This window comes from Prionailurus viverrinus, chromosome E2 (assembly GCF_022837055.1).
Source record: "Prionailurus viverrinus isolate Anna chromosome E2, UM_Priviv_1.0, whole genome shotgun sequence".
Taxonomy (NCBI): Eukaryota; Metazoa; Chordata; class Mammalia; order Carnivora; family Felidae; genus Prionailurus; species Prionailurus viverrinus.
The window spans coordinates 44909073-44924769 of NC_062575.1; the positions used below are offsets into that span (position 1 = coordinate 44909073).

General features: G+C 44.2%; 1 protein-coding gene across 2 annotated transcripts; it reads left to right on the forward strand.

The window, feature by feature from the left end:
- Positions 1-398: 398 nt before the first annotated feature.
- On the forward strand, positions 399-9338 carry LOC125153617 (cytochrome c oxidase subunit 6B1). 2 transcript variants are annotated; one of them, XM_047836993.1, is made up of 4 exons: positions 399-553; positions 2389-2505; positions 4288-4388; positions 9147-9338. In XM_047836993.1, the coding sequence occupies exons 2-4, from the start codon at positions 2400-2402 to the stop codon at positions 9198-9200; spliced, it is 261 nt and encodes an 86-aa protein (XP_047692949.1). In that variant the 5' UTR covers positions 399-553; positions 2389-2399; the 3' UTR covers positions 9201-9338. The 2 variants fall into 2 exon arrangements, with proteins under 2 accessions (XP_047692949.1, XP_047692950.1); XM_047836994.1 differs by having other exon boundaries at positions 495-632.
- The last annotated feature ends 6359 nt before the right edge of the window (positions 9339-15697 follow it).

A 15697-nucleotide genomic window follows, 5' to 3' on the forward strand; every position in this document is an offset into this window, starting at 1 on the left:
GAGAAAGACTGGTTCGATTTCAAACCCCTAACAATTGATCCCATAGTAATCATGAAGAGGGTAGGGACTCGTGTTTTGTTCAGTGATGCATCCCCGACCCTTATCGAAGTACCTGGCACTGGGTAAGCGTTAAACAAGCAATACCTGCATGAATAAGGATACTTCCGCTGGGATACTTTTCCCTCGGCCCACTCTACAGATAGTCTCAGGACTCGAAACTCCTTTCCCTAGGTAAAAACAAGAGATGAGAAACTGTAACCAGGAGTCTCAAGCCCCAGGTCGGACCTTTGAAAAGCGCACGCTAGCTCACGATTGGGCCGGAAGTGATGATCAACAGGCATTCAGCCCAATAGGATTTCGGAGTTCTCCCGGATGGGCGTGGCCTTAATGGCTCCCGAGACGGCTTTTCCGCGGGCGTTCTAGCCTCGCGGAAAACTCTCACACACGCTGACTCGCTCCGCTTCCGGCCGGCCTCAATTCCGCTTCCGGTCCGACTCTGGCGTCTTTGCTGAGGGTCACATTGAGCTGCAAGGTGCTTCAGGGGTGTCTTTAGGTGAGTGTCCAGGGCTTGGGAAGCTGGGACCCTATCCTGGGGAACTGAGGAACCGGACCCTCGTTTCCCCGAGGACGAAGTGAGTTTCCGGCCCGCGGCGTCTGCCACCCCCCCCCCCCCCCGGTCCCTAGGGTCCTGTTCTGTTAGTATTCGTAGCTAACGATTATTTCGGTCTTCCTTAATTAATGCCAGGTAACGTTTCACGCGACTTTATTAATTCATTTAATTTTCACTCCAGCCCTATGAGGAAAGGCCCGCAATTATCCCTTTTTGACAGTGAAGCAACTGAGGATCAGCGATATTAAGCTACTTAGCCGGCGACCGGGGTTTGGATTCCGTAGTTAGGACTGTAGTGCCCTCAATCAGCAGGCTGTAGGCAGGCGTGGCTCCCGTGGCTTGCCCGGGCCGCGGCCTGGCCTTGCACCCAGGTTTCTGGTTCCTCCTCCCTCTTGAATGTTAGAGGGCCTAAGAGTCATTCCTGAACCACCCTCCCTCCCAGGTCTCCCCCCAAAACAACACTTCAGAACAACTCTTCTTCTGTGTCCCAGCGCTGGTATTCTACGTCTCCTCCCCATGCGCCTCTACCCTTTCCCCCCAAAGATTCTGCTGTGGTGCCCCAGATCCCCACCACTACCTTGGGTCCCTTGAGTTTAACACTGGCCTGCTCACTACCTTGGGTCCCTTGAATTTACATGGGCCTTTGTAACCCCATTACTCTTTGAATTCTCTGGAATAGAGGCAGTTTCACATTCCATGGAGAAAACTGTGTGTCACCTCGTAAGAGATACAGCAGAGCTTTTTGATTCTCAGTCTGCAAAGTCCATAGAATGCAAGGTGTGCTAGTACTTGAAGGGGGGAAAATTACATATGTATTTTAAGAAATTTAAAATTTCTTTCTTTTTAACTGTTTGTTTATTTTTGAGAGAAGCGAGCGGGGAGGGGCAGAGAGGGAGACAGAGAGTTCCAACTGATGCGGGGTTCCAACTCACCAACTATGAGATACAAACTGAGCTGAAATCAAGAGCTGGAGGCTTAACAGACTGAGCCATCCAGGCACCCCTTTATTCTTCTTAATCTCTAATTTAAATGTAGCATTTCCTTTTAAGAATGGAGGCATCAGTCTTGGTAATATTAGCATCCATCTGTCGCTTTGTCAGCAATCAAAATCACAGGTCATCTTATATCACATTATGGTTGCAGATGTCACAGAATACATCTTCACTCGTGACTACTTCAGAATTGTGGTAGTTAGTAAATCCTCTGCTACATACAACTGGTTTTCTTTATGGTCCTATGCAATCTTTTAATGCATTAAAAAATATTCTGAGAAAGGGTTCATTAGATCCCTGAGGAGTTTATGGTACCAAGGAGATTAAGAACCTCTACCGTGTAGATCTGTCAGTGATGGAGTGTGGCTCCTCCACTTGTGTGACCTTGGGAAGTCACTTGGACACCCTGTCCCTTGTCTGTGAAACAGTGATAGTAATAAGTAATAGTTCCTACCTTTTAGAGTGGCTGCAGGAGTAAAGTGTGTAGAACAGTGCTTGGCCTATACTGAGTACTCAGTGAATGTTAGCCAGTGTTATTTTGGGACGAATAAGGCCCGATTTTGCTAAGGAGTCCCATCCCCCCGCCCTGCCAAGCCCTGCTGTGACTTCCACACTTAGATGTGTGGATTTGCCCCACGCTTTACCTCTGTTTGTATATGCTGAGAGGTAGAAGGTGGTGGCTGATTCACACCTAACCTACCCCATTATTCTGTGTCTGGGTGGGCTGACCTCCCCATGCCCAGGTCCCTTAGAACTTTTGCCAACCTCCACTGCCTATGCCTCCAGGACTCAGCACCATGGCAGAAGACATCAAGACCAAAATCAAGAACTACCAGACTGCCCCTTTTGACAGCCGCTTCCCCAACCAGAACCAGACCAGGAACTGCTGGCAGAACTACCTGGGTAAGCAGGGCGTAGACGTGGGAGGGGATGCAGACCTTTTCCTGGTCCCTCACCTCATGTCACTTATCTGTTGTCTCCTACCGGATCTGTACATCCCAGGCCTCTTTTTTTGTTGTTGTGGGCATCCCACCTTGCAGGGCCCATGCCCCTCATCACAGCTGTGTTCAAGTTCCAGCATCTAGGTCAGGATCACAAACTTTGGTTCCTATAATTTTTTTTTTTTTTTTGAAGACTATTTGTGTGTATATGTGACAGACGTAACATACATAAAGGAAATATGTAAAGCATAATGTACACCTAAATGAATAATACTAAAGTGATTCCCCTGCGTAACTATAACCTGGATAAAAAATTAGATACTGGCCAGCATTCTGAGCTTCCCTGCCTACTGCATGCCTTGCCTTGAATACAGCATCCTACTCTGCCCACTAGAGATGTAACCTTGCCGACTTAAGGCAATCACATTTTGGTTTTATCACTGCTTTTAGGTTTGCCTCTTGATGAACTTTATAGACATTATACATAGTCTCGGTTTTTGAATTTCTTCATTTGGCAGTTTTGAAGATTCATCCATGCTATGATATATGGTTTGGTCATTTTCATCGTGTATAATTTTCCATAATTTATTTCTGGACCCTTGCATGGTTGCCAGTTGGGGGCTTTTATGGATGATGATGCTATGAATGTTCTGTGTAATTTGATGTGCATATGAATGCTTTTGTTATGTAGAGAATGTGCCCAGGAGTAGAATACTTGGAGTATTTTTCTTTTTTTTAATTAATTTTCTACTTTTATTTTATTTATTTATTTTAAAGATTTTGTTTTTAAGTAATCTTTGCACCCACTGTGGGGCTTAAACTCACAGCTTCGAGATAAAGAGTTGCATGCTCTACCGACAGAGCCAGCCAGGCACCCCTTAATTGCCTACTTTTAAAGGTGTTTTTATTTTTAGTTTATTTATTTATTTTGAGAGAGAGAGCCCCAACAGGGGAGGGCCAAGAGAGAGGATCCCAGGCAGGCTCCCCACAGTTCAGCACAGATCCTGGTGGGAGAAAGGGGAGGCTCAGACTCACAAACCATAAGATCAGGACCTGAGCTGAAACCTATAGTCGAATGAATGAGCCATCCAGGCACCCCTAATTTCCTACTTTTAAAAACAAGATTATCCCCTTCCCGTCTTAGGATGCCAGCATCTTAGCATGAAGATCATCTTCCCTTTCCCTTGCCCTGGTTTTGGACTTCCATAGTCCCTGCACATGTCCCTCATGTTACCTCCTCATTCCTGACCCCAGAATTTTCAGGTCAAACAGTAGTTCTCTAGGGGCCATGAGATCAATTTGGCGAGGCATGTCTAGCCTTTTTCAGCACATTTGTAGGAATGTACATTCTTTGTCAAACGTGTGTGTGTGTGTGTGTATGCATGCATAACTGCTGTGAAGTGAAAAATATTTCTCTGAGTTTTGATCAAAAATGGGTTCCAGGGGCAACTGGGTGGCTCAGTTGGTTAAGTGTTGGGCTCTTGATTTTGGCTCAGGTCGTGATCACACAGTTTGTGAGTTGGAGCCCTGAGTTGGGCTCTTCACTGACGTCGCAGAGCCTGCTTGGGATTCTCTCTCTCTCTCTCTCTCTCTCTCTCTCTCTCTCTCTCTGCATGCTCCCCCTCCCCCACTTGTTCTCTCTCTCTCTCTCTCTCTCTCTCTCTCTCTCTCTCAAAAATAAACATTTTTTTAAAATGTGTTCCAGTCCTTGGTCTGGGCTGAACCTGAGCCCCTTTCTTCACAGACTTCCATCGCTGTGAGAAGGCGATGACTGCTAAAGGGGGTGATGTCTCCGTGTGTGAATGGTACCGGCGTGTGTACAAGTCCCTCTGCCCCATATCCTGGGTACGTACTGCCTGCTGGGGCCCTTGGAACTTCGCTGGATGGGGTCTTAGCAGAAGGGAGTGTGGTAACTCGGTGGGGGCTCATCTGAGAGGCAGAGGAAACACAGGGCATTGCACTGTCCATGGGACTTGACCTTTGCTTTGTGGAATTGCCCTCCTTCTCTCTTTTTAATGAGACTCTCAGCCAGTCAGGACTCTCAGCTGGGGCAGCTGGGGCTGTCTCCATGCTACATCCATCTTGCTCATGCAGCCCACAAATATGCGTTTGGCCGGCTCCCTGTCCCTGTGGGGCTCGCCATCTTGTGCATTTCTGGGCCTTTTATTATGAACACATTCAAATTATACATAAAAGTAGAGAGAATAATTCAGTGACCTTCCACTTATACCCACTCCCCAAATTGAGTATTTTCAAGATTTTTCCACATTCCCTTCTTCTGTCCCCTTTTCTTTGCTGTAGTGTTCTGAAGGAAATCTCAAACATGTCTTTTTACCCCTACCTACTTCCATGTGCTTCTCTAGAAGATGCGGACACAGTAAGGCAATCTGGCTAGCCCTGATTGACCAGACCTTTTGTCACTATTTAATACTCTGTCACACACTTCTTTAAATAAAGAATTTATCTTTAGGGGCCCAAGTCCTTCTGATTGAGCCTCCCGCCCCCCAAATATTTATGTTTAACATTGTACTATTTCCTCAAATCAAAGATCCTCTTGACTGCAAGAAACATTAAGAAATCTTTTTTTAAAATGCCAGAAGGGAATGCAATTAATGCTAATTTCAGAGATGTTAAAATGCAAAAACCTTGTGTTTTAGGATCAAAATATGGTAGTATTACAAAAGTCATAGTGCTTATTAAAAAAAAAAAAAAAAAAAGCCAAATGTGAGCAGTACAGTAAAATAAAAAGTAGAAGCCATCTTGTGCTCCCCAGTGCTCCTTCCCTGAGGTAACTAGTGTTAACTCATTCCCTTTTTCCTGTGGAGCCTCTGTATGGATGAGTCACACGACATAGTCTTTGAATTGCTTTGACTTCTCAGTGTGTCTTGAAGCCTTTTTTTATAATAATGCATACAGATCTGCCGTTTCAGGTTTTAGTAACTTTCAGATGCTTTTATTTAACTGATTCCCTTTTGATGGAGATTATGTTCTAATTTTTCAGTATATATGAAGCATCCTTGATGTACGCCTTTGGGGCTTATTTCTTGAGAACAGATTGCCTTAATGCAGTCTTCCTCAGCTTGCTTGGCTCTCCTCCCACCTCTCTGGCCACAGTGTCTCATGTGTCTTTGAGTGCCCTGTGCCCTTCCAGGATTTCTCCTTGTCGCTGGGTGATCTTGGGTAGCATGATGTTGTGAATTCATAACATCCCTCCTCCAGCCTCAGAGCCTCCATCGGGTGCATGCTGGACAGAGGCCTGGGAAGCATGCTTCCGGCCCCAGTGCTGCCCTACGCCCCATTCTCCAGGACCTGGGCCTGCTCTTACCTTGGGAGCAGCAGATTGTGTGGTTCCTACCCTCAGGTGCCTGCTGTGTCTGCCCTGTTAGGGCTGAATATAAATGTATTCTGCCAAGTCCCTTTTAAACCTGGCTGCCCTGGCTTCTTTATTTTAAAAACTTGGTGAAGTAAAAACAAGTGTTTTGTTATTGCTGTTGTTGTTGTTAAATTTTTTTTTCATGTTTATTCATTTTTGAGACAGAGACAGAGCATGAGCCAGGGAGGGTCAGAGAGAGAGGGAGACCCAGAATCTGAAGTAGCCTCCAGGTTACAAGCTCTCAGCACAGAGCCCGACGAGGGGCTCAAACTCATGACCTGTGAGATCATGACCTGAGCTGAAGTCGGACACTTAACCGACAGAGGCTCCCAGGCACCCCTGTTTTGTTTTTTATGAAAAATATAACCACTTCACAAAAACTTAAAAAATAGAGAAAGGGCAGAAAAATGTTCCCCATCCTCCTGACATCCCTAATAATACTGTCGCATTTCCAGGTGTTTCCTGTGTATTATTTTCAATTAGTCTCTAATCCCAGTATGTGTATTTTGGAAGGGCATTTAAAACATTTTTTCCAACCATGTTTTATTTTCCAGGTTAAAAAATCTTGAGTTTCTCTATGAAAAAATAACACTGACTTTTGTGGAATCTTCAAAACAGGAGATTTATGTAATGTAGAAAGTGAAAGCCCCCGAGCCATTCCCTTCTGATCCTAAAGTTAACTTTCCTTAGTCATTTGGCACAAATCTTTTACTTCCTTTTCTGTGTGCTAATGTGTGTGTATGTGTAGATACGTGGTTATCTACTTTTTAATGCTAATATGGGTCATACTCCTGACACTGTTTTGTGCTTTGCTTTTTTTACTTAACATGCATTGTGTACCTACTTCCATGTCAGTACAATCTGCTCACTTATTGGGCAGCCATCATCTTAATAGTTATAAAATATTTCCTTCCCTTTTAGCTGGATTCACATCTTTTCACTATTTTAAATGATACTTCAGTGTACATTTCCATTCCGGGAAATGTTTTCTCCTCTATTTGAATGGTTCCCTTAGTTTCCTTTCCATGAAGTGGGATTATTGGGCAAAGTGAAATTTCCAAGTTATCAGACCAACCTGATCCTTTAAAAAGAGATGGAGAGGAGCGTAAGGGGCATTAAGGAATCTACTCCTGAAATCATTGTTTCATATGCTAACTAATTTGGATGTAAATTTTTTAAAAATATAATAAAATTTTTAAAAAAAGGAGATGGAGAGGGGCGCCTGGATGACTCAGTTGGTTAAGCGTTCAACTTTGACTCAAGTCATGATCTCATGGTTCCTGGGCTCGAGCCCTGCATCAGGCTCTGTGCTGACAGTGCAGAGCCTAGAGCCTGCTTCAGATTCTGTGTCTCCCTCTCTCTCTCTGCCCCTTGCCCACTTGAGCTCTATCTCTGTCTCTCAAAAATAAACATTTTTTAAAAAGAGAGAGATGGAGAGAGGGTCAGTCCCAGCGACTGAGAAGTTCACTCATAAAGTACTGTGGACTGTGGACAGTACAAGTCCAGTATGAGGGAATCCAGATGAGCGTTGACCTGAAAAGATGTCCATCTCCACTCAAGTCATCAGGAAAACACAGCTTAAAACAACAGAGAGAAGCTTGTTTTTACCTTGCATTCTGGTGCAAGAATTATAAAGATGGACAGTGCTAAGTGTTAGTTGTTCTATAAATTGGTACAATCTCTTTTGAGGTCAGTTTGGCAGGATCTTTCAAAATGGAAAAAAACATACACGTGGCAGTTTTACATCTAGACCTACAAAGATGCTCCTGTGTGAGGATCTTCATTGCAGAGTTGTTTGTAATTCAGAAACAACCCGAGCTAGATAAATGTTGGTACATTTATCTTGATCTTTGTGACAGAAAACAGAAAGAGCTCTAAGACTTGTGGGGAAAGCAAGTTGCAGGACAATATGTAGTGTGGCCCAATTTGTCTGTATGTTTTTTTAAAGTACAGAGTATTCATGATACATGGTGTGTAAGTATGTAAATAAAATACACATCACTTAACTATGAGCCAGCTCATTTGTAAGCACTTGATATCCTCTAAGGGCAAACGTGCTGAAAAACAGGATGAGATGGATACTGTTATCGCTATCCTCATTTTTTTTTAATGTTTTATTTATTTTTTGGAGACAGCGCGAGCAGGGGAGGGGCAGAGAGAGGGAGACACAGAATCCGAAGCAGGCTCCAGGCTCCTTGCTGTCAGCACAGAGCCCGGTGCAGGGCTCGAACCCACAAACCATGAGATCATGACCTGAGCTGAAGTCAGACGCTTAACTGACAGACTGAGCCACCCAGGTGCCCCTCACTGTCCTCATTTTATACAATTAAAAACTGAGGCCCTGAGGGGTGCCTGGGTGGCTCAGTCTGTCGCGCATCCAGGTCTTGATTTTGGCTCAGGTCATGATCTCATGGTTTCGTGAGTTCAAACCCAGTGTCCAGTTCTGTGCTGGGCGTGGAGCCTGCTTAAGATTCTTTCTCTCTCCCTCTGCCTCCCTCCCCACCTTGTGTGTTCTCTCTCTCTTTCTCAAAATAAAAATTAAAAAAAAAAAAAAAAAAAAAAACAGGCCCTGAAAGATTAAGTAATTTGCCCGAGGTGTCACAGTTAGGAATTCAGACTCAGTCTTCCTTATTATCCATGCTTTGGTCCACTGCCTCTAATACATGGCATATATATGTGAGTGTGAGGGTGTGTGTGTATCAGTGGTTGTGCTTCTGACTGCCTGTAGGAAGGTCCACAGGTTGCAGAGTGTTTCTTCTAGGGAGTGTTAACAGTTTGATACGGGCCTTTCTGTTATTTTTTATATGCCTATATGCGTACATCTGTGATCAGCAGGATCACACTCTGTATTCAGTTTTGCACCTTTTTGCACTTGGGAGGTCCACTCGTGCCAGGGCGTAGATGAGCCTCTTTTTTGTCTCGCAGCTGCCTAGTGTTCTTTCCTGTATTCTGACAACCATCACTGAGTGTTAACTCTGGGGTTCCTGAAATACGGCACAGCCGTACTCTTGAACCTCTTTACAGTCACACATCTCCCCAGGGACAGCCCTGCAGTGAATGTGGGATTTTTCTGCATGTTACTCGCCCCCCTCCAACCCTCACTCCTGAAATAGTGGCAGTACTGGGCTTACTTGTTGACGACTGAGCAGGTGAGCAAAGTGAGGAAGACCAAGGTCACTCATCTGGTTTCCCCACAGGGGAACGGAGTAACATTGGCTGTGTTTCCACAGGTGGCAGCCTGGGACGATCGCCGGGCGGAAGGCACGTTTCCTGGGAAGATCTGAACTGGCTCCACCCACCTCTCCTCCGTACTCCATCCTTCTCCTAGGGCAGTGAAGGGGGACCTGGGTACATGGTGATCCCCACCCTGGGATCCTGAAGCATGGCTTAACTAATAATAAATACTCATTGGAAAAGTGTAAGACTGTGTATGTGTGAAAGAGCTGGATGATCGGGCAAGAAGCTGGGGTAGAATTAGTACCTTGACCAGTAAGAGGGGCTTCAGGGTGATTGGTTTTTTTCTGTTTTGTTTTGTTTTGTTTTTTATTATGTTATTAAACGACTGCCTTCTCTATACCAGACAGTAGAGTGAGTTGATTATACAAAATAGCCTCGAGCCCCTATACATGCTAAAATTTATCTGATTATTCCTTTATTATCTATATAATTACAAGAAACTTTTTTTATGTAATTTTTGAACCATGTGAAAACAGTATAATAAAAACTTGTGTGTACCCATCACCTAGTTTTAACAGTTATCAACAGAATACCAATCAGTTTCATCTCTAATTATTCCCCTCCCCCCTAGGTGATTTTAAAGCAAATCCTGGGGATTTATCCAGAGATAAGTATATGTATCTCTTAGAGATGCAGATTTATTTTACACATGATTACACTGCCATGAATTACATCTAAGATATTAACGGTACACTTTTAATATCGTCTGATCAGTTTTCTTCACAGTGTGGAATTTCTCCCTCTGTTTTGGTCCTCCTTTTTCATGTTGATCGTGGTGATGATTGGAGGTCGTTTTAAGCAGGCCAGATGAACATTTTTTCTTGCTGCCTCCAAAGGAATTGCCACACAATAGTCCAGAATATCACCCACCAGATTTGTCAGCAGGGAGCTCCTGAGACAGTTGACTCGCTTAGAGCACCAGGTTGTGGCTGAATTGGTGTTTCCTCAAGACCACTCAAGTGGTTGAGAGACAGACTTACCTGAAGCATATTCGGGCGAGCAGAGAGAGGATTCTTGCATTGAGGGAAAATGGCCTAGGGAGGGGTCTTCTGAAATGGCTGCCTATGAGGAGGAGAGGCTCTAAACAGAGGATCCTCATCTGTGCCCAGGGACTTTGAGGAACTGTAGCTTATGTCATGTGTTGGAAATAAGAAAGAACTTAAACATGGTGAGAATTTCAAGTGAATCAGGATGTCCAGAGAAAAGTCCAGATGTAGGACTCACTCTGACCCCAGATGCCCAATTCTGTCTGGAGGCAACTGCCATCAGCAGTTTCCCATGCATTCTTCCAGAGACTGCCCACACATCTAGAAGTATTTATATGTGTATATATAAATATATATACTTGATATGTATTTGATTTGGTAAAGCTTTGATCTGGTTCTATTTCCTCTCTGATCCACCACTTCTTGTTTGCTCCTGCAGTTCCTGCCAAGCTGGCCTTCTCAGTGTGACAGGAACTGTGAGCAAACCAGAAGTGTCAGCATATGCCAGGCTGGCTCCAACCTCAAGGCCTTTGCACTTGCTGTTTGCCCTGCCTGGAATGCCTTTCCACCATGTATCCACCAGGTCTTCCTCACATACAACTTAGGCCCTCCCTTGATCTCTTGACCTACAGTTTCAACCCCCATACACAATGTTTGCAGCCCTTGACTCCTTTTGTTTCGTAAGCACTTAACCACTAACATTCCCCATGTTTTACTTAATTCATCCTTGATAATTTCCCCCCTCCACACACACTGGAATGTAATTTCCATGAGGGCAGGGATTTTTTAAAATATGTATTCCCTCTTTAAATACTTTATTATGAAAAATTTCAAGCATACAGAAAAAGTGGACATCTGTATAATTGCTATCATACCCACCACTTAAATTTAACAATTGTTAATATTGTGTCATATTTACTTTGTGTCTACATATTCTTTTTACTGAACCAATGAAAAGTGCAGTTGGAAGAGTGCCTGGATGGCTCAGTCAAGCATCCGACTTTAGCTCAGGTCATGATCTCACGGTTCATGGTTTAGAGCCCCACATCAGGCTCTGCTGACAGCTCAGAGCCTGGAGCCTGCTTCAGGTTCTGTGTCTCTCTTTTTACCCCTCCTCCACTCACGCTCTCTCTCAAAAATGAATAAACATTAAAAAAAAATTTTTTTTAATAAAAGTACAGTAGGCCCTCAAGCAAGGTGAGGGTTAGGAATGCCGACAATCCATGTATTAAAAAAAAAAAAATCTATAACTTTTGACTTCCCACAAACCTAGCTACTAATAGCCTACTGACTGGAAGCCTTTCTGATAACAGAAATAGTCGATTAACACTCGATTATTTTCTATGTTCTATGTATTATATACTATCCTTACAATAAAGTAAGCTAGAGAGAAGAAAATGTTATTTAAAAACCATAACAAAGAGAAAATACATTTACAGTACTGCACGTATATGTAAATCTGCTCGTAAGTGGACCCTTGCAATTCAAATATGTCTTGGTTCAAGAGTAACTAATTTCCAAACATCTTGACACTTCAGTCCTAAGCACTTAAGTATGTATCTCTGAAAAATGACGCGTTCCTTCATACCATGATCACTTGTAAGAAAAACTAACATTAATTCTCTAATGTCTGATATTCCGATTTCCTGAATTGTACCCCAAAAGTCTTCTATACTGTTGTTTGTGTTTTGTTCCAGGATCCAATGAAAGTTCAAATTCTACGTTGGTTTTTTAGGTCTCTAATGTCTTTTTAAATTCTACAGTAGCCTCCCTGCTCCACCCCACCCAGTTTTATAAGACGGGACTTTTTTTTAAGAGGCCAGGCCAGCTGTCTTGTAGAATGTCCCCCACTCTGGATTTGCCTAATTGTTTTCTCATGGTGTCAATTAACTTCTTCTGCCATCTTCTGGAGATCTTACAAACTGGAAGTTTGCTCTAAAGGCCTGATTAGGTGCAGGTTAAGTACTTTTTACAAGAATCCTTCCTATGTATCTGACTTCTTGCTTCCCGTCAGGAGGTGCTTGGTGCCATGTCGCCCCAATAGTGCCGGTCAAGTCTAATCCCTGGGAATGGTGATGGCCACCAGGTGTCTCCTCCAGAAAGATGTTATCCCTTTTCGTCACAGGCAGATGACCTGTTGGGTGGTGCTGTGATGAATCGTTCTGCCATGGCACCTCCACAACCTTGCACATCTCCACGTAAGCCACACAGGGAAAACTTAACTGTGATCTGACCCGAACTTTGGCAGAAGGCCTGCTGACTCCGGAAACGAAGATGAGTGGTCTTGTGAAGAGCTGCCTTGAGGCAGTTTCTCATCCACTTCCGTCTCTTTTTTAATGTTTATTTCTGAGAGAGAGAGAGAGAGAGTGCAAGCAGGGGAGGGGCAGAGAGAGGGAGACACAAAATCTGAAGCAGGCTCCAGGCTCTGAGCTGTCAGCACAGAGCCCAATGTGGAGTTTGAACCATGAACCATGAGATCATGACCTGAGCCGAAGGTGGATGCTCGACTGATGGCCACACAGCCGCCCCCCCCCCCCCCGCCCCCACCTCCGTCTCTTGCAGGAGACTGCTACAAGACCATTTCTCGTCCACCTCCCTTGTTTCCATTCAGCATAGGACTTTCTTCCTCACCCTTCCGTAGAGCTGCTCGCTATAAAACGACTCTGAAGCTCCCATGCTGAGCACCTTACCTGCCTTATCTCTGGCCTAACAACTCGAGCTAAAAATTTTATTATGACCCCTACTATACAAGTGAGGAAACTGACACTTCCAGCCCTCTGCCAGTTGACGTGGCTGTGGATTTCCTTTTCGTGTGTCTGGACAGGAGAGCGTTCAGTGCAGAAAACCGAAACCTCCCAAAGCATATTAAGTAGAAAGAGACTTACTATGAGGAAATTGGATATAGTATCACAACCTTACTTCATTATATTTAACTCAACACGAGCCTACATTTCACAGTTTTGTTGTTGTTTTTTTATGTTTATTTTTGAGAGCATGAATGGGGAGGTGCAGAGGACAGCATCTGAAGTTGGCTCTGCGTTGACAGCAGAGAGCCCGAAGTGGGGCTCACGAACCTGAGCTAAAGTCAGATGCTCAAACGACTGAGCCACCCAGGTGCTCCAATATTTCTTATCTTTAAGTAATCTCTATACCCACCATGGGGCTTGAATTCACAGCCCCAAGATCAAGAGTCACAGGCTCCACCAACTGAGCCAGTCAGGCACCCCAAACATTTTTAATGACATTTATGAGACCGTTGGAAATTTGAATACTGACTGAATATTTTAGTCTGTTAAGGAGTTATTGTTAATTTTTTAGGTGTGATGACGATACTGAGGTTGTGTTTTAAGCTTTTCTTTTTTAGAGATACTTCCTGAGTATACTGAATACTGACATATTTATGGTTTCCAAAAATGCTTAAAATTGGATCAAAACTCCTTAGCAGTTGGAAGACCAAGAGAAGCGGGCTCTAGCCTGGGTTTGCAGAAATGACTCTCAAGAAAATACTCAAGGGGCGTCTGGGTGGCTCAGTCAGTTATATGTCTGACTACGGCTCAGGTCATGATCTCACGGTTCGTGAGTTTGAGCCCCACATCAGGCTCCGGACCGTGGAGCCTACTTCAGTTTCTGTGTCTCCCTTTCTCTCTCTGTCCCTACCCTGATCGCAAGCTCCCACTCTCCCTCTCTCTCTCTCTCTCTGTCTCTCTCTCTCTCCCTCTCCCTCTCTCTCTCTCTCTCAGAAAATGAATAAAACATTTTTTAAAAATTAAAAAAAAAAAATACCCAAGCACAGGCATGCTACAGGGCCCAGCTACCCCTCCTATAATTGAGAAGTTGAGGAATCAGGCAGTGCCTACTGGTGCCATGAACATGCTATTACAACTGCTCCAGGAGCAAGAGCCCACCATTCCCATGGCTGCTACATGGCATAAAGCTGGAGCCAGGGTAGGGGTGTCTAGGACAGTGCTTGGAAAATACGTCAAGCAGAAGGGGGTTACCCTGCCTTACTGCCACTCCCCCGTACTCCCAATCTTAGGGGCTTTCACTGCCAGAACGAATTGGACACCCTGAACTCTAAGTGAAGTTGAGCCCAGGTAACCTTTTTTCCTCCAGCTTTACATATTGTGTAAGTTTATGCTGTACAACATAATGATTTGATTCATGTACATATTACAAAATGATTACCATTGGGGCGCCTGGGTGGTGCAGTCGGTTAAGCGTCCGACTTCAGCCAGGTCACGATCTCGCGATCTCGCTGTCCGTGAGTTCGAGCCCCGCGTGGGGCTCTGGGCTGATGGCTCAGAGCCTGGAGCCTGTTTCCGATTCTGTGTCTCCCTCTCTCTCTGCCCCTCCCCCGTTCATGCTCTGTCTCTCTCTGTCCCAAAAGTAAATAAATGTTGAAAAAAAAAATTTAAAAAAAAATGATTACCATAATAAGGTTGGTTAATACATCCATCACCTCACGTAATTACTTTTTTTTTTGAGAGAGAGGGAGATCTGGAGAAGCAGGGCTCACCCAAAGCAGGGCTCGAACTCATTAACTGTGAGATCATGACCTGAGCCAAAGTCAGATGCTTAACCAACTGAGCCACCCAGACGCCCGCTCACATAATCACTTTGTGTGTGTGTGTGTGTGTGTGTGTGTGTGTGTGTGTGTGTGTATTCATGTGGCAAGAATATAGAAAATTTACTCTTAGCAACTTTTAGGCACATAATACAGTGTCGTTAACCATCGTCACTATGCTGTACATTAGAATCCCAGAACTTTCTTCAATTTATAACTGTAAGTTTGTACCCTTTGACCAGTATTTCCCCATTCCCTGCCCCTGCCCCTGCCCCCAAACCCCTACCAGCCCCTGGCAGCCACCATTCTATTCTGTTCCTATGAGCTTTTGTAGATGGTACACATAAGTGATACCAGGCAGTATTTGTCTTTGTCTGGCTTGTTTCACTTAGCACAGTGCCCTCAGGGATCACCCATGTTGTCACAAGTAGATTTCCTTCTTTTTAAAGACTGGGTGGTATTCATGCGTGTGTGTGTGTGTGTGTGTGTGTGCGCGCGCACACTACATTTTCTTACCCATTTATCAGTCTACGGACACTTAGGTTGTTTCCATACTTGGCTATTATCAATAGTGCTGCAGTCAACATGGGCGTGCAGATAGCTGTTCGAGATCTAGTGATTTCATTTGCTTTGGATATATATCCACAAGTGATGTTGCTGGCTTATATGGTAGTTCTATTTTTAACTTGAACTTTCTTACTGTTTCCACAGTGGCTGTACCAGTTTACAGTCCCACCAACAGTGTGCAAGGGTTCTCTTTTCTCTACATCCTTGCCATTATTGGCTATCTCTTATCTTTTTTATCATAGTCATTCTAACAGGTGTGAAGTGATATCTCATTGTGGCTTTGGTTTGTGTTTCCCTGGTCATTAGTGATGTTGAGCACCTTTTCATGTAACTTGGCCATTTGCATGTGTTCTTTGGAGAAATATCTATTCAGGTCTTGCCTATTTTTAAATTGGGGTTTTGTTGGTGGGGGGGGGGTGTTGCTTGC

Bases quoted from the DNA above. Each gene is read 5' to 3' on its own strand.
- LOC125153617 (XM_047836993.1), top strand. From the start codon at position 2,400: ATGGCAGAAGACATCAAGACCAAAATCAAGAACTACCAGACTGCCCCT. The intron at 2,506-4,287 runs GTAAGCAGGGCG...CTTTCTTCACAG, and splicing joins CTGCTGGCAGAACTACCTGG to ACTTCCATCGCTGTGAGAAG. The intron at 4,389-9,146 runs GTACGTACTGCC...GTGTTTCCACAG, and splicing joins CCCTCTGCCCCATATCCTGG to GTGGCAGCCTGGGACGATCG.